This window comes from Porites lutea, chromosome 10 (assembly GCF_958299795.1).
Source record: "Porites lutea chromosome 10, jaPorLute2.1, whole genome shotgun sequence".
NCBI lineage: Eukaryota > Metazoa > Cnidaria > Anthozoa > Scleractinia > Poritidae > Porites > Porites lutea.
In genome coordinates, this window is record NC_133210.1 from 8729231 (window position 1) to 8755049 (window position 25819).

The window sequence follows — 25819 nt, forward strand, 5'->3', positions numbered from 1 at the left end:
TTACAATTTACGAAAACGTGTTACTACAATTTACGATAGCCTGGTTATTACAATTCTCGACAACCGTTATTACAATCAGTACGACAGATATTACAATTTACGACGACTATTATTACAATTCACGATATTATTACAATTCACGACAGAACAAACTCCGAGTAACACGGGCATACGCAGTGCAAGTCTGACTAGTCGGAAAATGGGAATATTAAAAACCCCAAAAGGACACCAATCTGTGACGTAGCTGTATATGTAGCTTCATTTGAAGCCTTAAAGATACCTAAGGCCCGGTTCAAACGCCGAACTTTTCATGAGCAGAACCTAATTCGAATTAAGGCCTACCCAAGTTATTTAGACCGGCTGAATTGATTCAGACGCCGATCTTAATTGCAGCTAAACTAAGTTCAAAAGCTCATGTCGGTCAAACTGCTTACAAAATATTTTATAATAATTTATGCATTAAGGTTCGGTAAAAGAAAAGTTCGGCGTCTGAATCAAAGCCGTTCCAGAGTCGCTCCAAAGACGAAATTCCCTGCCGGGCTAGGCGAAAAAAAAACGACTGAGCCGTTCCAAATTAAAAAAGGCGTTCGTAATTGATTTAGACGCCGAACCAGTTTCATGTGCTTAATTCAAAGTATTAGGTTCAGCTCATGAAAAGTTCGGCTTCTGAACAGGGCCTATTACTAAAGCAAATAGCTAAATAAGAGCTATAGTAATTTTAATTGTGATAAAGAAGTTGTGATTGAATCAGCTTAGGCCCAGTTTAAACGTATCGAACCTAATCCCTTCAATCGTCGTTCGAATCAATTAAGTCCGACATACCTAACTTGGGTCGACACATGAATTTAGATCGAGTGGCCCACATAGGAATTTCGACTGTGGAGCGACTTCGTTTCAAACGTCTAACTTTTCATATACCGAACCTAATTATGCTTTAATTACTACAAATTATTATTCTGGTAAGCAAACATGGTGAAAATGAATTGAGTCCGATTAGTTGAAGTTCGACGACTGAGACAACCATCGAACTTGTATCATAGGTATCAAGTTCGGTACATGAAAAGTTTGACGTTTGAACTGTGCTCGTCTTCTTTTCTTCTTCTTCCGTCATTTCTTGGCGCAAAGCTCTACTTGTGTGGTTCCAAATAAGGCTTTCACTTCTAAACTCGTTAATGACACTAAAATCTGCAATTTACACGTGCCCCTAGACAAGAGCGTCGAGCATCCCCCTCTTTTGATATGGGAAGCATCCCCCCGTGTCTTAACTAAACATTAAATAGAACTGGATCATATAAAATTTGTATTTACTTATTGTTGAGGCGGCTGGCCTTTCACAAACATAGTGCAGATACTGCTCTTCACAATTGTCGCGCTCCTCTATCGTTCCGGTGTCTGTCTTCATTCGTCTACATTTTGATGAGTTCCCGGTGTTGTTAACCCACACGTACTTAAAAATGGACACAGACAAGACATTAACAAATCTAGTCGAAGTGCAAACAAGGCCCCCATATTAAATGGGGTTTCATTGGTCTGCCGCTGCTGCGCGTTTTCAAGCCGGGCTAGATAGGCAAGTTAGCCCTTTGAAAGAAGAAATGATTGTCATTAGTTTGGAGTCACAATTTTGCCCTAAATGAGAAGTAAGTGTTAATGTTGACTTATGGGAGGGGTAGGTTGATAGCAGTTACCCAGAAACTTCGATTGATCAAGCATTATTTTTAACTGGGACTTTGCACAACACACCTCCCCGCCCCGCTTTTCCCCAAAAATATAACATGACAGTATAATTTGACTAATTTGATCTAACCGGAAAGTTTCGGAAATTATTGTCGCTCTACACCTATAAAATGTGACAGGGTCAATTTCTGGGGTTTTAAATACTGTTATTTGTAAACAGTAATTTTCTGTCCCTTAAAACTTGCAAAGCAAATAAAGTTTCAGTTTTATTTCTGTCGGACATTGCATGTAAAGGATTTGTTACTATCCAAATGGACTGTCATATATAGATTTAGCCAGGGCTAAAAACGAAGCTCCCATTAATAAATTTGTAATTTAAATCAAACAATAAATTTGTAATCCACAAATCAGTCAACTTAAGGGCACATTCATGTGTGAGGGAAAGGCTAAGTGATTTTAGAGTGAAACACCTTACATCGAATTGATAGCCTTATTCGTACACCCCAAAAAATAGCAATCATCTTCGATCACATTCAAGAGCTATAATGGCTCTTGATCACAGTAGATTAGGCCTGAAAACAAATCAGGCCGAATTTTTTGCTTTCGATAACAGGGTTCATACAAATAATTGCAATCATTTTTCAACTGCTTTTCAAGGACCACCTGCTAGGAATATAATTTCAAAGATTGTACAAAAATGCACACTTCCAGTCTATTCTTATAAGGCTCTAAAGCCCCGTGTAAACGGACGCAACATGTTGGATGTTACATGTTGTGTCCGTTTGCACACCTTGTTGCATGTTGTTGGATGTTGTTGCGTGTTGTTGCGCAAAGTTTGAAACCGATCAAACTTTTCAGCCAACAACTCCCAACATTTTCTTTGTTCCGTGATCGCCGAAGCGTAGCGCAACAATATTGGATCCGTTTGCACAGCCCTTCCAACATTGTTGGGGCCACGCACTCTCATTACGCATGGATTACAAAGACTTAGGGGTTGTATTCTTCTCACGATGCACTGCAGGTCCCAAACTTGTTGGGAGTTGTTGCTTCCGTTTGCACACCACTGCCAATACGCACGCAACAACTCCCAACATTGTTGGCGCAACAATGTTGGGAGTTGTTGCGCCCGTTTGCACGCAGCCTTAGGCTTGAACTGTTTGCCTCACCAACTTCTCTACATTTTTCAGTTCACTTAACTTTAATTAAGTTAGTTAATTATTGCGTAAAAAATTGAGCACTTTGTGTAAATAACCTTTAAATGCTCTGAGTTATGATTCATATTCTAGGGGTGTGCGAATGGTACCTCAAAAAACGTGGGTCTCGGAAAATTTTGGCAGGATCTCGAAATCTCGGAAACGTTTTTGGTAAGTCTCGAAGTCTCGTTTTTGCATGGTTTGTTTTTGCTTTTTTGAGTCTCGAAACTTTTTACCAAAGAGTCTCGGGCTCGGATTTCTAGCTAGGATCTCGACGTCTCGGCGAGTCTCGGATTTTACCATCCACCACCCCTTATTCTGTCTTAGACAACCAAAAATCATCAAAAAAACACTTCCATGCCACTAAATTCGAAGTTGAAGAAAATTCAAGGACTTTTCAAGACAGGCTGTGCGAACCCTGGATAAGTTTACTTTACGAAATCTTGCCAAAAAATCTGGCGGTGGTAACCCAACCTTTTATACTTTATATACATCACATCTCAGGTGAAACAGTACTATTTATCATACAGACCTCGGACAGAATGCAGTATTTCAGAATTTTTCAAGACAAATTGCAATCAGTCAATATTCAGGACGATCAATCGTGGGCTTTCAGCGAAACCGTTCAAAAAATTTCCAAAATCACCTATACGGCCAGGCGGTTCTCACTTTTGACGAGTGCCAAATTAGCAGTGAACATTAACAGAGTTACGCTTCGACATAATAAAGAATTTATCATGTTTATTTTTTTCATTGAATGGTTTTGTAACGATGTGTAATCTTAAAAAGCGCTTGATATGCGCGGTATTTTGAGTACTCCTGCGAGCGATGTTCATGAACAACTGAAAACAAACGACACAGCGATCAAAATTGCAAGAGAGACTACTAAAAATCAATAAAGGAAATAATATATAGATTTAGCCAGGGCTAAAAGCGAAGCTCCCATTAATAAATTTATATTTTAAATCAAACAATAAACTTGTAATCCACAAATCAGTTAACTTAAGGGCACTTTCATGTGACTTTTGAAGGAAAGGATAAGTTATTTTAGAGTGAAACATCTTACATCGAGTTGATAGCCTAAATATGTGTACACCCAAAAAAGAGCAAACATCTTCTATCACATTCAAGAGCCATAATGGCCCTTGATCACAGTAGATTAGGCCTCGAAAACAAATTCTTGGAAAACAAATCAGGCCGCAATTTTTTGCGTTCGACAGGTTTACTTTACAAATTCTTGCCAACAAATCTGAGGGTGTGTAAACCAACTTTTTATACTTTTTATACATCACATCTGAGGTGAAACAGTACTTTTTATCATACAGACCTCGGACAGAATACGGCATTTCACAATTTTTTAATGTTCAGGACGATCAATCGTGGGCTTTTAGCGAAACCGTTCAAAAAATTTCCAAAATCACCCATACGGCCAGCCGGTTCTCATTTTTAGTGCGAGCTGTCAGTGTGATCGAGTGTTTGAATGAACTTTAATGGAGATACGCTTCAACATAATAACGAATTTATTATCATTATTTTTTGTTATTTAATGGTTCCAGTTATAACGATGTGTAATCTTATAAAGCGTTTGATACGCGCAATATTTCTAAGTACTCCTGCAAGCGATGTTCATGAACGATGAAAACAAACACCACGGACAAGCGATTAAAATTGCAAGAGAGACTACTAACAATCAATAAGAGAAATATAATTCGGTACAACATTTACAGAGACTACAATTTTCATTCACGAAGACAAGTATTAAAGTGTCTCTAAAAATCCTGAGTGTTTTAGCTTAAAGCTTGAGCTTAAGTTTATTTTGTTTTACTTTCAGCCGGCCTCCCGGTGTTTGTTTTTTTTTCAAAGATGAACTCCTCGAAACAAGAAAATCACTCAAAAGGTTTTCTTTCTACAGCCAAATTTATAACTAAATATTCTTCGGAACGTTTTTTTTTCTATTTGCCGTGAGAAAATATATCTGAAGGCCTTTTATGTTCTGTAAGCTTATATCAAACCTGATACTAGATCAGATCATTGACTCAAATCTCAACAAACGTACAAAAACTTGCTGCATAAACTGTGCTCGACTTCATGAAATTAGATATAACAAAAAACAAACATCAAATACAATAATTACTCAGGCTTACCATTCGAGATTAGGTTCCTGAAAGATATCAAGGAAGGCCATAGTTGCTTGAGACTTTTAAACCCTCTTACGCATTGAGCAAGGTGAAAGACGAAAACGATGCCATCCGAAATCGGATTACCCAATTTTGACAAGCGACGCTTTTCTTAACCAAAAACCCAATAAACAAACCAGCCATGGATAACAGAAGACTCTTGATAGCAGCTGTATTTCATTTTGCACATCCAGTGGAAAAAGATTTAGACAGTTAAAAACATCACAAGTTGACGCAAAATTCTGTCAGCTTTAGCTGTCAAAGTAAACAACTTTCAAGATGCTGCATAAATTTTCTGCATGACATCACCTGTCACATTTTGACCAATCAGAAGAAAAAAATTGGATGTAGAGCGTGACCAACGCGTGATCATGGTAAAAAAAGGTCTTCCCCGCCTTTATTTTTAAAAAAGTGGCTGAATTTTCGCGTCCGAGGTCAGTTTGAAATCAAAATCTTGACAGTGCGGGGCCATAGTGACATAAACACAACATATTTCATATGAATCATTGGAAAAAATAGACTTGAGCCTGCGATCATTTGAAACTGGTAATTTGTCAGCGGATAACTTCAAAAAAGTACTCGACCTCGATGGGTCGACGCTTGAGCCCGCGGTACGGTCAAGTGATACTGGTCAGCGGATATCCTGTTTTGACAGCTGTCAATTGATCACAATATTGATGTGCAATTAGTTTTCTATTGGGCTCCCAAACTAGCTAGAAGGTGTGAGAGTAAACATTGGTTTCCCTGTGGTGCGGACGGACGGTCGGTAGGCATTTGCCGATTGTGCTAGTAAAAGTGGCATATTATGCTAGTGGCAGTGCTCGTTTTTTGCCCAAATTATGCTCAAATTATGCTCGCTTTTCAAAATTATGCTACTTTTTTAAAAAATTATTCTGTGCACAAACTTCACAACTCACAAGATAAGTTTGAAAATGTATTTTATTAACCCTGGCATCTTTCCCTTTGGCATGTTTTCTTGAACTACAATGTGATGCTAAAATGCTCTTTTTGGATGATACCATTTCTCTGCAGGCATTGCAAAAGATCGTTGTGCCTCTGACACTCAGGTGCTGATCAGGGAACTGATTAATACGATCTTGCAAAGGGACATTTTTTACATTAGTGACATTACTCGTCCCCCTCCTCTTGTATTTTCCAGTGGTGGATTCGAGGCGTCTATCCCGGGCAAGTTGTGCAGGCTTTGGTCTATCCTCTCTGTTCTCGCAACCTTGTAAACTATCTGGATGTAAGTTCACTGCACTTGACTGGTTTGGCGTGGCGGCCGCCATTTTGAAACGAGCACTGGGAGAAAGACTAAGGAGTCTGGGACCGAGACACAGACTTCCGGTTCCGTTTCATCGAACTCCCGCGGTATCTCAACACAAGTAAAAAAAAGTCGAAAAATAGGAGTGGAAGCAACTGTTAATAGTAATCTATCGTTTTTAGTAGCTGAGATCTTCGTTTTCTTGAATTATTCTAAAATTGTGCTATTAAGACAAGAAAATATACGGATTATGCTAGCAGTGCTACTTTTGGAAAAAGGGCAAAAATTATGCTCAATTCCTCAGATTATGCCAAAAATTATGCTAGCACAATCGGCAAGAGCCTAACGGTCGGGCGTACGGTCACGTGATTACCAAATTTTCTCGGATGGGTAGATTACCACATTTCCTTAGCTATGGGGCTCCGTCCACGCGCGCGCTTCGCGCGCGGGTGGAGCTCCGCTATAATTCGGTGAAACATTTACAGAGACAACAATTTACATTCACGAGGACAAGTATTAAAATGTTTCTAAAAATCCTGCGTCTTAAAGCTTAAAGCTTAAGTTTTCGTTTTATGAAGCCGATCTCCCGGTGTTTGCTTTTTTTCAAAGATGACTCGAGGCAAGAAAATCGCTCAAAGTTTTCTTTCTACAGCCAAATTTATAATTAACTATTCTTCGAAACGTTTTCTTTCTAATTGCGTTGAGAAAATATATCTAAAGGCTTTTTAAAGTTCTGTAAGCTTATCTCAAACCTGATACTAGGTCAGATCATTGTCTCAGATCTTACAAACGTGCATAAACTTGCCGCATAAACGGTGCTCGACTTCACGAAATTAGATATATAAAAAAAAAACAAACATCAAATACAATAATTACTCAGGCTTACCATTCGAGATGCAGCTCCTGAAAGCTATCAAGTAAGGCTGGAATCGCTTGAGACTTTTGAACCCTCTTTTATGCATCAAGCAATGTGAAAAACGAAAACGATGCCATCCGAAATCGGATTTCGGACTTTGACAAGCGACGCATCTCTCAACCAGAAAACCGATAAACAAACTAGCCATGAATAACAGAAGACTCTTGATAGCAGCTGTATTTCATTTTGTACATCCAGGGCAAAAAGACAGTTAAAAACATTAGCAGTTGACACAAAAGTCTGTCAGCTTCAGTGAACAGGCTGCATAAGTTTTCCTCATGAACTCACTTGTCACGTTTGACCTATCAGAGTATAAAAATTGGACGTAAAGCGTGACCAACGCGTGACCTTGGTAAGAAAAGGTCTTCCCCGCCTGTATTTCTAAATAACCGGCTCAATTTTCGCGTACGAGGTTAGATTGAAATCAAAATCTTAATAGTGCGGGGTCATAGTGACATAAACACAACATATTTCATATGAATTTTTTAAAAATATAAACTTGAGCCTGCGATCATTTGAAAACTAGTAACTTTTCAGCGGATAACTTCAAAAAGTACTCGACCTCAATGGGTCGACACCTGAGCCCGCGATACTGGTCAGCGGATACCTTGTTTCAACAGCTGTCAATAGATCACAACATTGGTGTTAAATCAGTTTTCTCTTGGGCTCCCAAAAGAAGTTAGAAAGTGTGAAAGTAAACATTGGTTTTCCTGTAGTGTAGACGGACGGTCTCTCGGGACTATGGGACTCCGGCCACACGCGCGCGAAGCGTGCGCGTGGAGCTCCGCTATCAATTTGACGAGCGATCTACAAATAGCACATTCCTTTATTGTAAGGAAAGACTTTTTCACACGCAGGGAGAGAATTGCGACAAGTTGAAGCTTTTTTCCGTGGGACCCTGGGAGAGAATTGTTTTTGCAGCTCCCTTGCAGGCTAACTACCTCATCGAATAATGTATTTAGATAAGGCATTCGGCGTAGATATATGTCCAACAACTCCACGTAATTATTTTGTGTTCGTTCCAAATAGACTTCTAAGTCTGTTCGCCAGACGACCTGAAATAACCCGTGGGAGTTCCGTCCGCTGTTTCTTTTTTTTTTTTTCGACATATATGGAAGGTACTTCTTGATTGGGCGTTGCCCTCACGGGCAGCCCAACAATTATTAACATGACTATGCCATAATTCAGCGAGAACCAAGGCTACCCTTGAATTTTAATTACTAATGATCAAATCAAAAAGAAAAATAAGTACCTTAATTAGTATTTAATTTCGTGGGTCTTTAGTTTTTCGCGATTTAAAAAATATCTCAAGATTTAAGATCATTTCTAGAAATACTGGCTGGTACTAATGGACCGCTCCTAATAACTGGAGATTTTAACTTCCACCTCGACGTCCCAACTGACCGTTTTGCTATTCGTTTTATGGGTTTAATTGAAGCTTTCAATCTCATACAACGCATTAGTGCTTCCACCCATAAAAATGGACATACCCATAGTGATCACCAAAGCCAATGCTAACTTTATAAAATACATCAAAGTGTCTGATCCAGTTATACACGACAATTCTGCGGTGCATTGTGGGTTGTTTATCAAGAAACCAGATTTTGAAAGGCTGGAAATAACATATAGGAAACTGCGGTCAAATGATAGAGAATGCTTTATCCAGGATATTCGAAAATCAGAATTAGCAAATTATAACAAGTTTGAGAATGTCTCTGCTCTCGTAGACTGCTATGACAGCACATTATCGAGGTTACTTGAGCAACACGCGCCTGCTAAGAAATGTGTTGTTACTATACGACCTGCTGCGCCGTGGTATAACGATCAGATCAGAGCGGGAAAAGTATAAAGAAGGAGACTGGAGAGGATATGGCGGAAAAACAAACTTACTATTAATAGGGAAGTGTTTGATAAGCCATGCACATGCGTTAACAGGCTAATTTCAGACTCAAGGATGAAGTTTTGTGCAGACACCATTAAAGACAATAGTTCTAATCCGCGGATATTGTTCTCAACGTTTGAAAAACTGTTGCATCTCAAGGCAGCACCAAAACTACCATCGCACGAAAACGACAACGATCTCGCGAACACCTTTGCTGAGTTTTCTGAGAATAAGATACAGTCTCTCAGGGACAACATGCTAAAAGTAATCTTACTGACTCACTTCAAGTTTCATAGTCTTGTGGAATTGCTTGAATTTTCTTATTTTTTACGAACTATGGCTGGGAAATCCTCTTGAGGGAGACGGCCATTTGCATTCTCGAACGATGGAAGAAAGGTATGAAAGAGCAATCACGTACGGGAGAATATTCAAACAGCTCAGCAACTATAAAATTGTATTGGTTCTTTCCCTGATTAATCGACTTCGGCTCATCAGAGAAGATTGATGCGTGCGCGTTGATTGACATGGCCGCCACATTTGCACGACCACGGTTTGTTAAGATTCAGAAATTTTGCTTCCATGCAATGTGACGTAGTGACTTCTCTCTATTCTTTACACAAAAAGAAGACTTGAGTAAGCATGTCGCTGCGCTTGACTTTAACACCTGGTGATGCCTGCAGTAAATAACTCGTACTTACATCTATTTCCGCTTCCTTTAGACCACAAATTTCCAGGAAACGAATCAAAAACCAGCGCTGATCGTAATTATCTGTCTTCACCAGACCTCCTCCGAAGTTAAAACAGCCCTTTTGAGCACCTTTCCATGTATTTTTTTTATTTTCTATGTAGCAAGATGACCCATTAGGATACCAACCGGTAGAGCAAGCCAGTGGACCTAGTTTAAAGAACAGTTAGTATTACATTAAACCAAGAAGGTTAATCTGATCATATTACGGTTGACAAATTACTCCTTAATTTTGGCGCGAAATTTCAGCAATTATATATAATTTCACATGTGAAATTACAAAATTGCCATGACAACCTTCCGTACGTCTCAACACCGAGATGGTGGCAAAGTTTTAAAAATGTTAGAAATGAAGATGTCAGGGCATTAAAAGACGCTTTAGAAAACCTGCACACACGAAAGAGCACATCAAGAGCGATTCTATCAGGAATGTTGTCGCAAAAGTCTGAAACTAATGAACTTAAGCAGATTTCTCGGTCGATGATTATTTGATAAACATGTCAAAAACCTACGATTGTGAGAATAATTCGTCACCCATGATATTAATATGTAATCAAATGGCATACTCGTGAAATTAGGGAGTAATTTCCCTTTCCTAAATTAGTACGATTTGGACAAAACACGCGTGAAATTATTCCCTAATTTCACTGGTCATCATTTGATTACACATACCAATCTAACAAGAGGAAAGACGTGAGCAGTGAACCAATTTAAACTCGAAGTAATTTTGGCGATAACTGTAGAAAAGACGAAAGCAAAACAATTCCTCGGGGAAGAAGTCACCTAAAAAAAATTGGGGGAGCTCGTCCTTCCTGTTGGTGGTTAAGATTTAATTTGTGGATTGATACCACTTGGTAGCCGGCTCTTATCTAAAATATGAACATATTAGATGTTGCCATAAGAGCTGTTTTGGTGCCTTTTAGAAGCCAGTCGAGATGTCTCGCCAAAAATTATAAGATGTATTTGTTACTCAACTGTTTTTTCCGTAGTTTTGCATTAAAAGTTTAATCTTTATTTGGCAAAACTGCTCAAAACGGCCGGGACCAATTATATTTAAAAGCTTTGACTTGTTCTTAGAGGGGGAGGTGCTTCTCTATAAAAGTGTGGAGGTGATAGTCGGAAATTTTTAAAATACATCCCTAAAAGACATCAGAATATGGCATCTGGGCGTGGCTCAAACTCAGCAGTTGAAAACTGATCCTTTCAGCTAGAAGACTGAGAGAATACGGAGATGAATTAAAAAGGAATAGCAAAATCTATTTGTATCCTAATATTTGTTTACAGAAGATCCGGTACTCGTCAGTGGTTTTTGCTGTAGCCTATGACGTTTTTATCTCAAAAACACAACGCTGCCTATCCTTTTTTTTTTCTTATCAAGTGCTCTCTTGGGAACAACTTACCTTTCGCCCTTTCACAGATGAAGTATTCGTTTTCCTTGCAACATTTGGTAAGGTTCCAACCATTTCTCAAGATTTCAACACATTTGTCTTCACATGCGGTACTCGATCTGTTACCGAGCCACTTGACAGGAAAAGACTCATTAAAAGATTCTCCATTGCTCCATAAATATTCACCTTTCTGAAACCGATAAACCAGCCCAATCCAGGCTGGATTGTCAATGATGTTGGAAGACAGGTTATAAACAAAATCCATTTCCCTTTTATTCGCTACACTTACAGGGTCTCCTCCAAACGAAAAACACACGCGTGAAGCTGTCGACCAACTGAATTGCCGCCTATAATTAATCTTGTCCATAACCTTGTAGCACGAGTTGTCAAATTCTTTCCAGTCTTGAGGACATGAGAGGTGTCGGTCTTATAAAAAGTCAAAGAAAATGACTTGAGAACGTAAGGGACTAACTCCAGGAAAATGTCCATTAATAATAATTATAATAATAATAATAATAATGATAATGTGGTTTTTCATGTTCAAATGCAGCTACTTTTTATGGAGCTAAAATTAGAAGGACAGGAACAGTAATAGCTGGTCTAAGCAATACAGTCGAACCTCCCGTAAGCGACTATCTAAAATGCAAAGACTTGGCAGTCGCTTACTGGAGGTGGTCGCTTACAAGAATCGAAACACAGGGGGGACATCTTCCGAGAAGAGGTCTGGGCACATCTACCTTATGGAAGACAACGTATTGCATTTAATTTCTAATTGACGCCATGTGTAGCTCCATCTTGTTACTTAAGTTTTGGCATTTTCTAAGTAGCATTGTGCACACAGCGAAAATAGAGAACAGAGATTGCGTCAAGTGGTCGCTTACAAGAGGTTAAAAACAATGGAAAATCATTCCATGTCGGCCCAAAAAGTGATGGCGGTCGTTTACAGGAGGTGGTCGTTTATTAGAGGTTCCAACTGTCAGGCTTTGACTGGGAAAATTGCGGTGTATTGGTTTGGCGGTCACTTACGGGAGGTGGTCTCTTACGAGAGGTGGTCGCACATGGAGGTTCAACTGTAAATAGAATAAAATTTCACGTAACCTTGCCCATAGCATGTTTTTAAGATCGCAAAAAAGAAAAAATACTTATACTAATCCTCTTGTTAAATAGTCTGCTACGCAGCCGTTTTTAGTGTCGTCACGCAACGCTCCTTCCCAGAAACGGCTGCTGAGAATCGAACCACTTTCCTTTCCAGCGGTTAGCCAATTATAATTCAGCTCCCATTTTCTGGAAGGGGTTCACGCCTCGTTTGCGGCACGCTCAGACTCCACCAATCACAACTTCGCTTTTATCAGTGCTCCATGTGTGAATGACAGCACAATCAAAATAATAGCGTGAAAACAAGCAATCAACGAGAGTAGTGTTGTCGTAGTTGATTCCTATTCAAAATTTATGAGATAAGGAGCAGCAGTAAGCAAGTCGGCTCATACTCGGTGTAAAAACCTGTGAAACTCACGAGTGACGTAAAACAATTAATACAAAGAAGCCACTGAGAAGTCAACACAATAGAGCCAAGAAAGTAATAGCTAGAAAACAAAGAAAAAGCTCACAGGTTTTTTCACCGAGGATGACCCACAAGTCGGGCAAATGCGACGCACGACATTGATGTGCTTATAAAGTTACCGGGTATAGTTTCGGGAAATCGCACATCGAAAATTATAAGATTGCTTTTTTTAAATCAGTATCCTTGGGAGTTTTGTCTTCAAATGTACACCGTGCAGCAATATAATGAACACATCCGGCACATGAAATTCAGCATACGTATATATCAGTACATGTGCACGTTAAATGAAGAACCAACCGATCCTGGTAAGAGTCTTGTAGGCCTATCAAACTCTTTTTTCCACTTGGAACTTTCTTAACCGCTTAAAACAAACTTTTCTGCAAATTAACCTTTTCTTTGATTGCGGACACAGAGCCCATCCAAATTAAGCGACGATTGATTGATTTGTCGAAATTAAGCGTGTCCGCTTGCTAGCGCCCTGCGGCTCACGTAATGGTCAAGTTTCTTATACATGATTGGTTTGTTCGTTAGACCACAAACACAAAGGGAAAGGAATGTAGCTCGGTTCTCAGCAGCCTTGGTTTAGCTTTTGACCATTTTTGGAGATCTACCAGGAGCGAATAGTAAAGCCGAGGAAACCTCTGGACAATAAGAGATAAAATTGATAACAAAAATTCCTAGAGAAGAAGAGGAGCCTGTTACTCACGCATTTTCATGGCGGACGAGAGGGCTGTCAAGTAGATTAAAAAGATATCTTATTTTCTATATGAACAGTAATTGCATTAGAAAAAAGTTTTACTTTACTGTTTATGGATTCTTCTAGAGATGAGTTCACACTTTCGTAAGAAACCTCAGCGGCAGATAATTTGGAGGGGTTCCGGCCCGCATGTTGGTGCCCATCCATATGGGCACCAACACTGTTGTACCAACCTGAATCTTGGTGAAGATCTTAGGGTAGCTATCTCATTTTGTTTCCCAGATTCTGGACTATATTTATTGTACGGTTTTGATTTCTCTTGGATTGCGTCACAGTGAAAACCAGCAATTTTTAAAAGTGGACAGCGCCTTAGAAGAAGAAAGTATACTTACCAGCCAGAGACATTGTTATCGATGAGAGAAGTAACAAAAGGAAGCCAATTTGGGTCATGATATATGCCAACAGTCCTAAAAAGATAGAGACAAAAAATGCTGATTCTGCAACTGCTCTCGCCACTGAACCGCGTGCAGGCAGTAAGGAATTTTATTATACGGCTGATTCCATGAGCGGACAAGATAAAGAGAATCCTGTGTTCTGATGGGCTACCCAAGCGAGCAAGATGGGCCGGAGATTTTCCGCGTTGGTACTGTATTCTAGCTTAAATGTTCCTATTTTAGCCATATAGTAAATCGGTTGTTGACCAAGCTTGTTCGGTCAAGATAGAGTGACATTCTCTGTAGAAAACACTCTCATACAGTTTGATTTCGACTTTTACTTCTCGATTCACTAGAACAATTATAGCAAAAAGGAAAATACAGAATTAATAAACGCGAACCGAAAACCTTCCAAAAACGATAACTTAAAGTACAACAACTGACTAAGAAAACGAGCAAAAAATACAGGAAAAACTATTAATACTTGCAAGATCTGTGCGGCACCTCCGGATACAACTAAGCGACCGATTTACATGGACCAAAAAATAAAACTTTATACTTAACTGGACTGAAACCAATAAACCTAACGAACTTACGAAAATTGACAATAACGATGACGTAACGCGACGCCGAGACTAGAATTACTGAAAGAATACGCATATGAAAAAAGGTTAAGCGCGGTAACAAAGGTACCACTTAAACTAACTTTACGCAACGCAAAACATGAGAAAATAAAGAACAGGAAAAAACTCGCAGTCTCTCGTGACTACATGCCTGCCCCAATGAACTTCCCATGTCTCTATACAGTTTATTAATAGAGTCACTACTTAAGCACGAGCGTAAGTCCTATATCCTTACATAGAGCTGTTAGTAGTGATGACATAAATTCCTTTCACAGCTTCTGGAGAAAAAAAAGGTTGTTTTTTTTAATTCAATGTACCGCTCTCTGTCCTTCAAGGAAGCATAATTTTGTTACTGGCCTTGAAAGAACCGTTAAACTCGTCTGAACCTTTGCTAATCTGACATGTCCGTCTTTTCCTCGAAAGACATCATCAACTTTGCCTAACGGCCATTTTCCGTGATGGACATTTTCATCTGCAATCAATACTAGATCTCCGATCTCCAAGCTACGACGAGGCTTCATCCACTTTGCTCTTTCTTGTAGGGCTGGCAAATACTCCTTTATCCAGCGCTTCCAGAATATCTCTGAGATGTACTGCACCTGTCGCCAACGGCGCTTGCTGCAATCATCTTCCTTGCCAAAGGACTCAACGGGCAGACTTGGATTCGATCTCAATGACAGCAAATGTTTCGGTGTGAGAGGTTCTAGGTCCTTAGGGTCGCTGCTTACTAGTGTCAAAGGTCGGCTGTTCAAAATACCTGCAACTTCGGCCCTGAGGGTGTGTAGCATTTTATCAGTGAAAAGTTGTTGTCCCAGCAAGGCTATTAGGATTTTGCGAATTGATTCTTTCCCACGCTTCACCGATAAGAGATGCTCCAGGGGTATTAAATTTCCAGATGATGTTTTTCTGACGAAGAAAGTCATGAATCGTTATTTGGCTCCATTCACTTAACGACTCACGGAGCTCTTTCTCCCCTGCACGAAAATTTGTACCATTGTCACTGAAGATAGTAGCCGGACATACTCTCAAACTCACAAATCTTTGCAAGGCGTTTATAAAGCCATCGGTGTCACCTGAAGGAAATGGACAACTTCGATTCGATATGGACTGCTCTGACAGCAAGGCAGGTGAAAAGGCAACCATAACGTTTTACGTTTGAACGACCCTGACGTACATAAAGAGAACCAAAATAATCCAGCCCCACATGAGTAAACGGCGGTTCTTCAGACATCAGTCTTTCCTTTAGACGATCACCCATCATCTGTTCCCCACGCACGGCACCAAGTTTCTTGCACAGAAAACAGCCACTGATCACACGACGCACAGCTGATCGTTCCTTGATTACCCAATACTGGTGACGCAGGCTAGACAAAACCTACTCTTGACCCAGATGACTGGTTTTCTGGTGATGCTGCGAGATGATTAAATCTTTCACGTGATCTCGGTAAGGCAGAATGATTGGATGCTTTGCATCCTAGTCGATTAGAGCGTTTTCCAGTCGACCCGCAACTCTTAGAATTCCCATCTTGTCCAACAGTGGATGAAGTTTGCGTGTATGGCCAATCATCTTCAGGTTCTTCAGCTCTGAAGTTGCCTGACGCGAGTGCTGTGATGAACCAATCCCTTGCAAGGCCTGGATGACTTCGAGAAATGAAATTCTCTGTGTGTGCTTGATGATCTCCCTTTCAGCTTCTTTCATTTCGTCCGCCGACAGGATTCTTCTATTTCCACTACTCTTAGCTTTGGAACTGATTGGACTTCGACGATATCGCTCAATGAACCACGTTCTAAATCTGTGTAACCAGGCCACTGCCCTCTTTAATCTTTCCCATGATGAATGGCGCTCCATCAAAGTTGAAAGAACATCTTCACTTTGATGGCGAGACGATGATTGGCTGTTAGACTGAGCACGTTTGATCTCTGGGTCGTCATCGGATAACTCAGTTTCATGAAGTGTAGGATCACGAGGCCAAAATTCATCTTTCTTGGCTACAAACTGAGGAACCCTTAGCCACTTGCTGTTTGCACACATCTCTTCTACTGTGAGACTTCTACTAACCTCATCAGCCGGGTTCAGCTCAGAACCTATGTGTCTCCACTGGTGGGGGGCTAAGTTTTCGTGAATAACTGAGAGTCTGTTTGCAACAAACGTGTGAAATCTCTTCGACTGATTTCTGATGTACTGCAACAAGCAGGTGGAGTCTGACCAATATGTTGATTGTGTAATCGGAACGTCCAATTCCTCTCGAACAGACTTGTCCAAATGAACAGCTCAGACTGCCGCAGAAAGTTCCAATCTCGGTACATTCATAGGTTTCAGGTGTGCTAGGCAAGATTTCCCAATGACAAATGTACAATGGATTCTATCTTCAACATCCACCATTCTGAGATACGAGACAGCTCCCTATGCTATCTGCGACGCGTCTGCGAAGTAGCGCAACTCGGCAAATTTCAAGTCTCCAAAGTACAACGGCTTAATGCATCTTCCAAGCGAGATCCGAGAGAGACGGGGTAATTGACCCTTCCACTTCTCCCATCTCTCACCATCTTCATCACTGACTGGGTCGTCCCATCGCATGTTCTTTATACAAAGATCTTGCAACAACTTCTTTGCCGTTAGAACAACTGGCGCGACCAACCCAAGTGGATCCTAAACGGAACTCGTCATGCTGAGTATTCCCCGACTGGTATTTGGTCTGTCTCTTCGGGTATATAACCTTGAAAGTAAACTCGTCTTTCTCTAAATCCCACTCGAGCCCTAACGTACGTTGAATCGGTGAGTTTACTTTGTCCAGGTCAAAGTAAAGTACTGACGGGGCTCTCTCAACTCGCGGAATACAGTCCAAGACCTCTGAACTGTTACTTCACCATTTAGTTAATCAAAATCCTCCTTTGGACAGAATGCTTCTTAGCTGATGCATAAATCCCTCAGCGTTTTTTGCAGCTTTAACCGACTTGAGGCAGTCATCGACGTAAAAGTTCCTTTTGACTGCCCTGACCACTTCTTCCAGGAATTCGCCTTTGTTGTCTTCTGCTGTCCTTTTCAACGCGAAGTTGCAACAACTCGGTGACGAAGTTGCGCCAAAGAAATGAACTTCCATACGATTATCGACTGGTTGCTGGTTCAAGTCACCATCCAGCCACCAGAGAAATCTGAACGTGACTTGGTAGTCTGGTGGTACTCTAACTTGATATAACATGCACTCGATGCCAGCTAATAACGCGACTCGTTTTTCAGGGAATCTCATCAACACGCCAACTATAGAATTGGTCAAGTCCGGTCCAGTAAGAAGCTGAGCGTTAAGAGATGTTCCTCCGTACCTGGCTGCACAGTCGAAGACTACTCTCGTCTTGCCAGGCTTGTTTAGCACAGGGTGGTGAGGTAAATACCACAGCGGCCGCTTGTCGTCTACATGAACTCGTTAAACTGTACCTCTCTTGCGTGTTCCTTACCAATGTACTCTTCCAGGTGGTCCTAACATTCAAAGAGTTTTTCATCTTGCAGAAACCTTCTCTTCCGTACTTGAAGCCTTCGTTCTGCCATGGCCGATTATAAGGCAAGAAAGGTTGGTACTGTCTCCAGGAAAGCGCCACCTGACAATCACCATGATCAAGTTTCACAGATCGTTCCATGATTGCAAGGGCTTTATTGTCTTCCACTGACATGCACATGTTAGAGTCACCGGCCAAGCCGTAATTCTCTATGGCCCAGAACCTTTCGACTTACTGCATGATACAATCTTCATCTTTCCTCGCGGACTACACTAAGCGAACAAAGTTAACATTCAGATAGCGTTCTCGACAATCGATGCCTCCCACTGGGCCCATGAGTGTCCAACCGAGAGGTGTTCGTATGGCATATGGCTCTCCTCTGTTACCACGCCTTTCTTCTAATACCCAGAAGGCCTCTGGCGCGTTGGTGCCTACGATTAATCGGACTTCTTTCTCGCTAATACTTGGTAACTTTGTCTTCAAGGTGAGGCCACTGTCTTGTATCTTGCTCTGAAGGGATACTTCGGCGTGAGGCGTTCTGTCTATCAACAGTCCGTAGTCTTTTAATTTCAACCTTGTCAGTACCATCAAGTGGGTCTACGGTTAGGCTGATCTCATGACCAACTCTTGGGCTGTGTTCTCTTTCTTGAGTTGTCGCTAGAGTCTTGTCGCATAAGGAGATTTCTGAACGGCTGTCTAGAAGTGCGTACGTTTCCACTGCCTTGTTTACATCGCTACTTCGGACTTTCACAGGGACCACCCGGAGGCAAACCTTTCCCCCTCCTGCTGAGGTACTGTTAGTCTGTCCACTTGGTAACGGCGTGCTACTGCTTACTTGGGTTCCTTGTTCTACTGCTCTGGTTCTGATTTCAACTGATTGCTGTGAGGGCGGAAGGTGAAGTAAAGTATGGTGTCTTCTCTTACAACCTTGGACTTCACACGTACTCCTTGCTAAGAATCCCACTGCAATGTGGCCGTCCTTGAAGCAATTATGGCATAACTCGGCTTTCCTCGTCACTTGTAGACGTTCGTCGAAATTCTTCTCTATGAAAATCTTGCATTTCGCTAAAGGATGAGCTGTATTGCATACCGGGCAGACTGCATATCTCATAGTTGGGGCTTCTTTGCGACCAGGTGAACTCTGTCCTTCTCTGGAATCGATGTACTGAATGCGTTACCGCGCTCATCGGATAATGTAGCTCTTTTAGGTTTAGCCTTACGTCTCTGACTATCCGATCTGTCTCGTGCGACGTCTATCACGCAACCAAACAAAGGGTTATTTGCAGCTCTCGCCTTGATCTTGACAAATTCTGCAATGTGACTAATGTTCGTTCTTTGACCTGCTTCCTGGATGTGATCTGCTACTTCAGCAAATTTAGTCCTGAGATGAAACAGTAGCCTCTGAACAATTTTTTTTAGGTTGTCAGCGCTATTGATTTCATCCAGGTAGCTAAAAGATTCAAGTGTATTTTCGCAATCCTTTAACTGGTCAGCAAATGCTAATAATCCTGTACGATCTGAAGGGTTCAGAAGAGGACCTTCTGTTAGCTTAGTCACGTGCTGCAAGGCAATTCTGAAGGAATGTCCGAACCGTTCTTCAAGTAGCCTTCTTGCAGTTTGATATCCTAAGGAAGTACCCTTGTACAAACAACATTTGATCGTGTCCTTTGCTACACCCGATGTGTACTGAAGAAGGTACATAAGCTTCTCGCTTTCGCTAGCTGCATTTGTAGAGACGATGCTTGTTTTAAACAATTTAATAAAATTCCAGTATTCGAGGGGATCACCATCGAAGATTGCCAACTCCTTCTTCGGCAACGCAAACTCCTGCTTTATTGTTAACGCCATCTTGTCTATAAATTCTTCAGGCAAAATATATTCGTTTTCTGAATGGGAGGAGGCTGTGCTGGATCTGGCTGGTAGACCTTTGAATTCTAGAGCATTAAGATTCAACTGTGACTGTGAACCTTTGGATTCAATTGATTTCTGTCTGCCTCTGGGCTCAGGGTCTTCCTGGTTATAGCCGCTTGTGGTTCGTCCTTCAACTCCTTTATCAAACGGATCCAGCTCTTTAAACACCTCCGGAAAGTTAGGGTAATCGATATCTTCATCTTGCAACAACTTACCTTGCAGGTCTGTTTTTAGGACTTCATACTGTGCTTCCAAAACTTCTAACTTTAATTTAGTCTCTTCCTCCCGGCGTAATAATTCTTGCTTTTGCGTTAACTGTTTCAGCTTTAAATGAGCCAACACTTGCTTGGCCTTCAGCTGTCTAATAGATAAATGCGCGGTGCTGAAGACGTCTTCAGGCGGTGTCTCTATATCTTCGTGAGTTACAAGTGGCACCTTTACGCTATGAATCCATTGTTCAATTCTTGATTCAAAATTCATTTTTCGGTGGCGATGTTCTTTAAAATAACGTGCTTCGCTTCCCCATTCTTCTAAGTTTCCAGATAAAGTGACAATGTAATCGTAATGCGCCTTCTCGAAGCGAGCAAAGGCTTCCTCAATGTCCAATAATTTCTCCGAAACTTCATTGACATTCTTTGCGTCATTTGAGAGTTCTTCAGTTTCTCGGTACAACTTGGTTATTCTCGATACGTACCCAGCTCTTGAATTTTTCAGTCGCAGACTGCCTAAGGCATCTTCAGAATGAAAACGGCGTCTTCTTTGCCACTCTCGATCAACTTCGGAAGACATGACATCCACTATCAGTTCTTTGAATACATGTAGAAAACACTCTCGTACAGTTTGAACTCGACCTTCATTTCTCGATTCACTAGAACAATTACAGCAAAAAGGAAAATACAGAATTAATAAACGCGAACCGAAAACCTTCCAAAACGATAACTTAAAGTACAACAAATGACTAAGAAAACGAGCAAAAAATACAGGAAAAACTATACTTACAAGATCTGTACGGCACCTCCGGATACAACTAAGCGACTGATTTACATGGACCAAGAAATAAGACTTTACACTAAACTGGACTAAAAACAACAAACCTAATGAACTTTCGAAAATTGACAATAACGATTACGTAACGCGACGCTGAGACTAGAATTACTGAAAGAATACGCATATGAAGAAAGGCTAAGCGCGATAACAAAGGTACTAATTAACCTAACTTTACGCAATGCAAAACATGACAAAATAAAGAACAGGAAAAAACTCACAATCTCTCGTGGCTACATTCTCGTTATTTTTTGTGTCTATCGACCTCAACTTCGTCTCGGTCATAAAAAGTGCAAAAAAACCCCGAAAAATTACTTGAATTCGCTTTCCTTGGCCGTTATTAAAACTGATAGGAACGATAAAAAGTTGGCAGAAAGGGAGGCTTGCGTAATAAATATTGCAGCTGCTGCTCATTACAGCATTAAACAAGCTACTAGGGCTTATCAACAGTTATAGTAGAATGTCAGGCAAATTTTGTCTACATCCCGGGGGGGTACTCCTGGGAATTCTTGGTGGGGGTGTGCCGCACGGTTCTCCAAATCCTAGCCCTATTTCAGACCAAAAAATGTCATTTCCCACCCCCCGTTTTCAGATCAGACCTCTAAAATCCATATCCGTTTTCAAACCTGGCCTTTAGGGAGAAATTATGTCATCAATACTTGGATTAGAGCGCAAACAAAAACATTATTCAAATGCATTTCGAACTGGTATATTTCTATTTCGTTTTTATTCATTTGCAATTGAAACGATAAATACGTTCATACACTCCCGTAGTTCCCTCAAAAACCATACCCGATTCCGGACCAAACAAGACGCTACGGAGCGTACACTTCGGCGTCGTGATTGTGAAACTGATTAATTGTAAACGCGGAGGAAAAGTAAGAAATGAAATACGGTAATAGTAAGGTGCTAATTTGTGGAATAATGGGATTTGTCAGGATATTCTGAAAAGAGCAACATCCAAGAGGCCTACTTGCCAAAAACTAACATTTCGGGGCAATTTATCTCTGCGATATTAGCCCAGTTATGCTCTGATGACTCTATAAAAAATCCTTCTAAATTTGACTTGGTTCTAAACGTTTAGACGTGAGTCAAATATGAGGTTACGGTGAATAACAAGTCTAACAAAACAAACAGTGAACAAAGAATTCTCTATTTTTTTTAAATCAGGCTTCAAAAACAGCATAGCATTCTCATGTACTGATTAAAGATATGTAAGGCATGGGTAAGGAGTCAATTACGTTGAGCATGGAATTGGCTAAAACTCACTGTTACGAGTTCGAATGTTTTGAGGATAATTATTCACTGACTATCAGCACGCAGGGATGTTGGATTAACACAAGGAAGTTTAAAGGAACACAGTCTTTACAGGGCTTTAAAACACAGCAACCGCCAACACAAACTTGACTTGAACTTAAGTGAAACTAAACAGCCTCTGCCAATAATAACAAACTCTCACTTGAACTTCAGATATCTTACGGCTTCCACCAACTTGTAAACACAGAACTTGAAATTCGACCTTCGTCACACTTGACTAAACACAGCACTCCAGCTCGTGAGAGAAAACTTAGGCCCCGGTTCAGACGCCGACCTTTCCATGAGCCGAACCTAATTCGAATAAAGGCCGACCCAAATTATTTAGATCGGCTGAACTGATTGCAGCTGAATTAAGTTTAAAAGGCGAAAAATTCTTATTTCGGTTAAACTGCTCACAAAGTAAGTTATAATAATTTATGCATTGGGTTCGGTACATGAAAAGTTCGGCGTCTGAAGGCGTCTGAAGGCGAAATTCTCGGCCAGGCTAGGCGAAAAGAACAGCTGAGCCGTTCCAAATTGAAACAGGCGTTCCTAATTGATTCAGACGCCGAACTTTTCATGTACTTAATTCAATGTATTAGGTTCGGCTTATGAAAAGTTCGGCGTCCGAACCGGGCCTTAGTTCGTCAAAAGAAGTCACTTGGACTTGAATACCGTTTGACATAAAGTTCTAGAAAATACTAAACAGGCGAATAGTAGTAGCTTTTGGACATATTTTGTGATTTCAGTAACTGATGCAAATCTGCTCACTCATGCTGAAATGTAAACATGCCCTAATTAATTATTCATTAATAATCCAAAAACGTAGAGAAAGTTCGAGAAAGTCACGCAACGCATGAAAACAATTTTACTACGTAACACTCAACAAAGACAAAACGTCTTTGTGGAGCATTTTGTAACTTGAAATTCGTCACAAAACAGTTCGAAAGGAGTGCTCGCTCGTGAAATGTTTTTCAACACTCGAAGAGAATTTAGTGTCTCTGCGCGAACATGTAATAGCCTCTATTTATTCCTCGAGTAAATTAAAGACTAAACTCGAAGTGATCTCAAGACATCATGCACGAAGTAGTCCGGTCTCATTTCGTGAAATAGCCGAAACAAGCCGAAAAGTCACGAAATCTTGTCCCAAAACTAGTGCATAATTTCATAGCTATTTTTCATATCCCGAACTACCTTGGGTCACAATAGCGCAATCGGCTAATCCTTCAACTTAGAGTCTCCTCTGATGTGACGGGTCACACAGGTGAGTCGGTTCAAACCCCGGGAAAGCCAAAATAATTATTCTTTCTTCCTCGAATAACTTAAAGAATAAATCATAGAGATCGAAGTGATCTCGAGATATCTCGAACAAATTCGGGTCGCACTTCGTCAAATAGCCGAATAAAACAGAAAACCTACACACTTTGTGTGCCCAATCTTGTCCCAAAAATGTCAACTTTGATACATTCCTGAGGGTCGCGAATCCTTTACTTCGCGCTGCGCCGAAGTAAATAGGCAAAGTGTAAACTCGTTTTCAGACCAAAAAAGCCCCAAAACCCAAATTTCAAATTTCTTCCATCCCGCAAGAGAATTACCATAAATTTATTCAATACCAGACTAACCAGATTAAAAATTTCCCCTTACCTTGGGAAACGCCGTTCTTACTTCCCAATTTAACAACAAAACTCGAATGAAACAATTGTCACAGTCCTTTCATTCAGAAAGTATTCGATGGAGAGTACGATCCTGCGGAGTTCTTTCTCCTGTTATTAGCCTTTTAGACTTTTTTGTGATAGATAACGTATAATTTTCTTTTATAAAAGGAAGTTAAAACTATGACAGGTGCTGCTTATTATACTGCTTCCAACTGTGTCCATATGCGTTGTTGAGGATATAGTTTAAGCCATAAAATTTTTAATTTTATGTATTACTAAATTACAATATCGTTCTCTTTAAATATTCAAGCTCATGGTGCCCTACCTTACAGCTCACACCACTTTGGATACCTTTTATTTAATTGCTTTAAATGCACTTTGTATTAAATATGTATAAACCACATAACTCAAAAATTTCCTCGACTTGTGCACAGCCATGAGATCCTTCTTTAACCCTTTTAGGTCATTTTGCAGACCGAAATGGCAGATTTCCTACGCTGAGTACCAGAGGTCTATTTTCGAGCGCGGCTGATGCTTCGATGTCGGCTGGAGAAAAAAAAATCCTCGTACGGAGCCGCATGCCATTTACCTTTCCCGTTGAACTTTGAGCTTTTCTATTGGATTACATTTGAACCAATCAGATCAAACGTCTCCTACTGTGATCATACGGAGTGACACGTGAAGTTTCCAATTACAAACAAACGATACCGTAATATTTTTGACAAATTTCCTTGTGGAATATAATTTGCAGCTTTGTAAGCTTACATTACTAGCACAAATTACAAAGTCTTCGGCGTACCATTTCAGAATAAGGGCATTAACCGAATAAACAATAAACATTGTAGTCCTTTTGGGGTATTCGCTGATCCCACTTGACTAAATTACAATCTACCAATTATCATTAAAGCTTTAACTAGCCCGATATACCATTCCCAGTTTACAAGACCACCAAAACATCCTAGCTTGTGACCACAAAATTAAACCTGTCAGTTGTTTGCCTTCCGATCACTACTCTTCTCCGTCACCAATTTCTGTTGCTAGTACTTTCCGTCACTTCTGTTCCAAAACTTTCAGCTTGGCAAGAACAGACTACTATTCTTGTCAACCAATTGTAGCCTTCTGTTAGATTTAAAGTCCCTTGGCGTTAGGACCCTATCAGCCTTTGTGTCCAAAATCTGAACCAAACCGTTTTAATCGTTCTTGCGATTTGCTCGGCGCTGTGAAAGTAAGAGCGCTCTGGTCCAGAACCTTTTTTTTCGCGCGGGTCACTATAAAAACTATAGCGCAAACGGAAACCGCGCATTAAAAGTCTCCGGCATGCAGAGTACAGATTTCCCTACCCTTTAATATAATTCAACTAGTGAACCTATTTTTCTTTTCATCTAGATCAATACCCGTGGAAGGCAAGCTTCGATTAAGTAACTTACAGCTGCCTAACCTCTTTTACAGCATCAAAACTCCTACACTTGCGACAACAGGGACAGGTCTTGAATAACACCAAACCAGGGATTCTCTTGTTCGTCTTGCAAGAAAGGAACATCTGTTTCTGCTAGGTCTTAGTGCATCTTTATATGACAGCAATTTCCGCCCACTCTCGGCAACTTTTAAGAACTAAACCCTTTGTCAACACAAATTAGCATCTATTGTCTAATGACAAATCAAACGCATGCGTTGCTGGTACAACGCGCTCCGTGAACGCGTGCTGAAATGATGTCTCGCTTCCCGTGGTTAGCGACACGGTTAAGCAACATGTAGGAGGTTACTTTAATGAGGATTTTCTCTAATTCGAAGAAACATTTATTTATATTTGCCGACAATTTAGTCCATAAAACCCTTCTCTGTTTTCCCGTATTTATAAAAATTAAAA

The 25819-nt window shown here is 40.5% G+C and overlaps 2 protein-coding genes across 2 annotated transcripts in view; both read right to left on the minus strand.

Moving 5' to 3' along the window:
• LOC140949463 (uncharacterized) overlaps positions 1–11504 on the minus strand; it is a 32192-nt gene extending 20688 nt beyond the window's left edge. The window contains exons 1-3 of the mRNA XM_073398621.1: positions 11252–11504; positions 9805–10001; positions 1309–1447 (exon numbers count right to left, since the gene is read on the minus strand). Of these exons, the coding sequence (XP_073254722.1) occupies positions 1309–1447; positions 9805–10001; positions 11252–11504 (589 nt within the window). The remainder of the gene's footprint in view (positions 1–1308; positions 1448–9804; positions 10002–11251) is intronic.
• A 3358-nt stretch (positions 11505–14862) lies between these two features.
• Positions 14863–15477, minus strand: LOC140949464 (uncharacterized). Its single transcript, XM_073398622.1, has one exon. It carries the CDS (start codon positions 15475–15477, stop codon positions 14863–14865), a length of 615 nt encoding a protein of 204 aa, XP_073254723.1.
• Between the last annotated feature and the right edge of the window lie 10342 nt (positions 15478–25819).

Coding starts and splice junctions, on each gene's coding strand:
- LOC140949464 (XM_073398622.1), bottom strand. CDS start 15,477: ATGACTTTCTTCGTCAGAAAAACATCATCTGGAAATTTAATACCCCTG.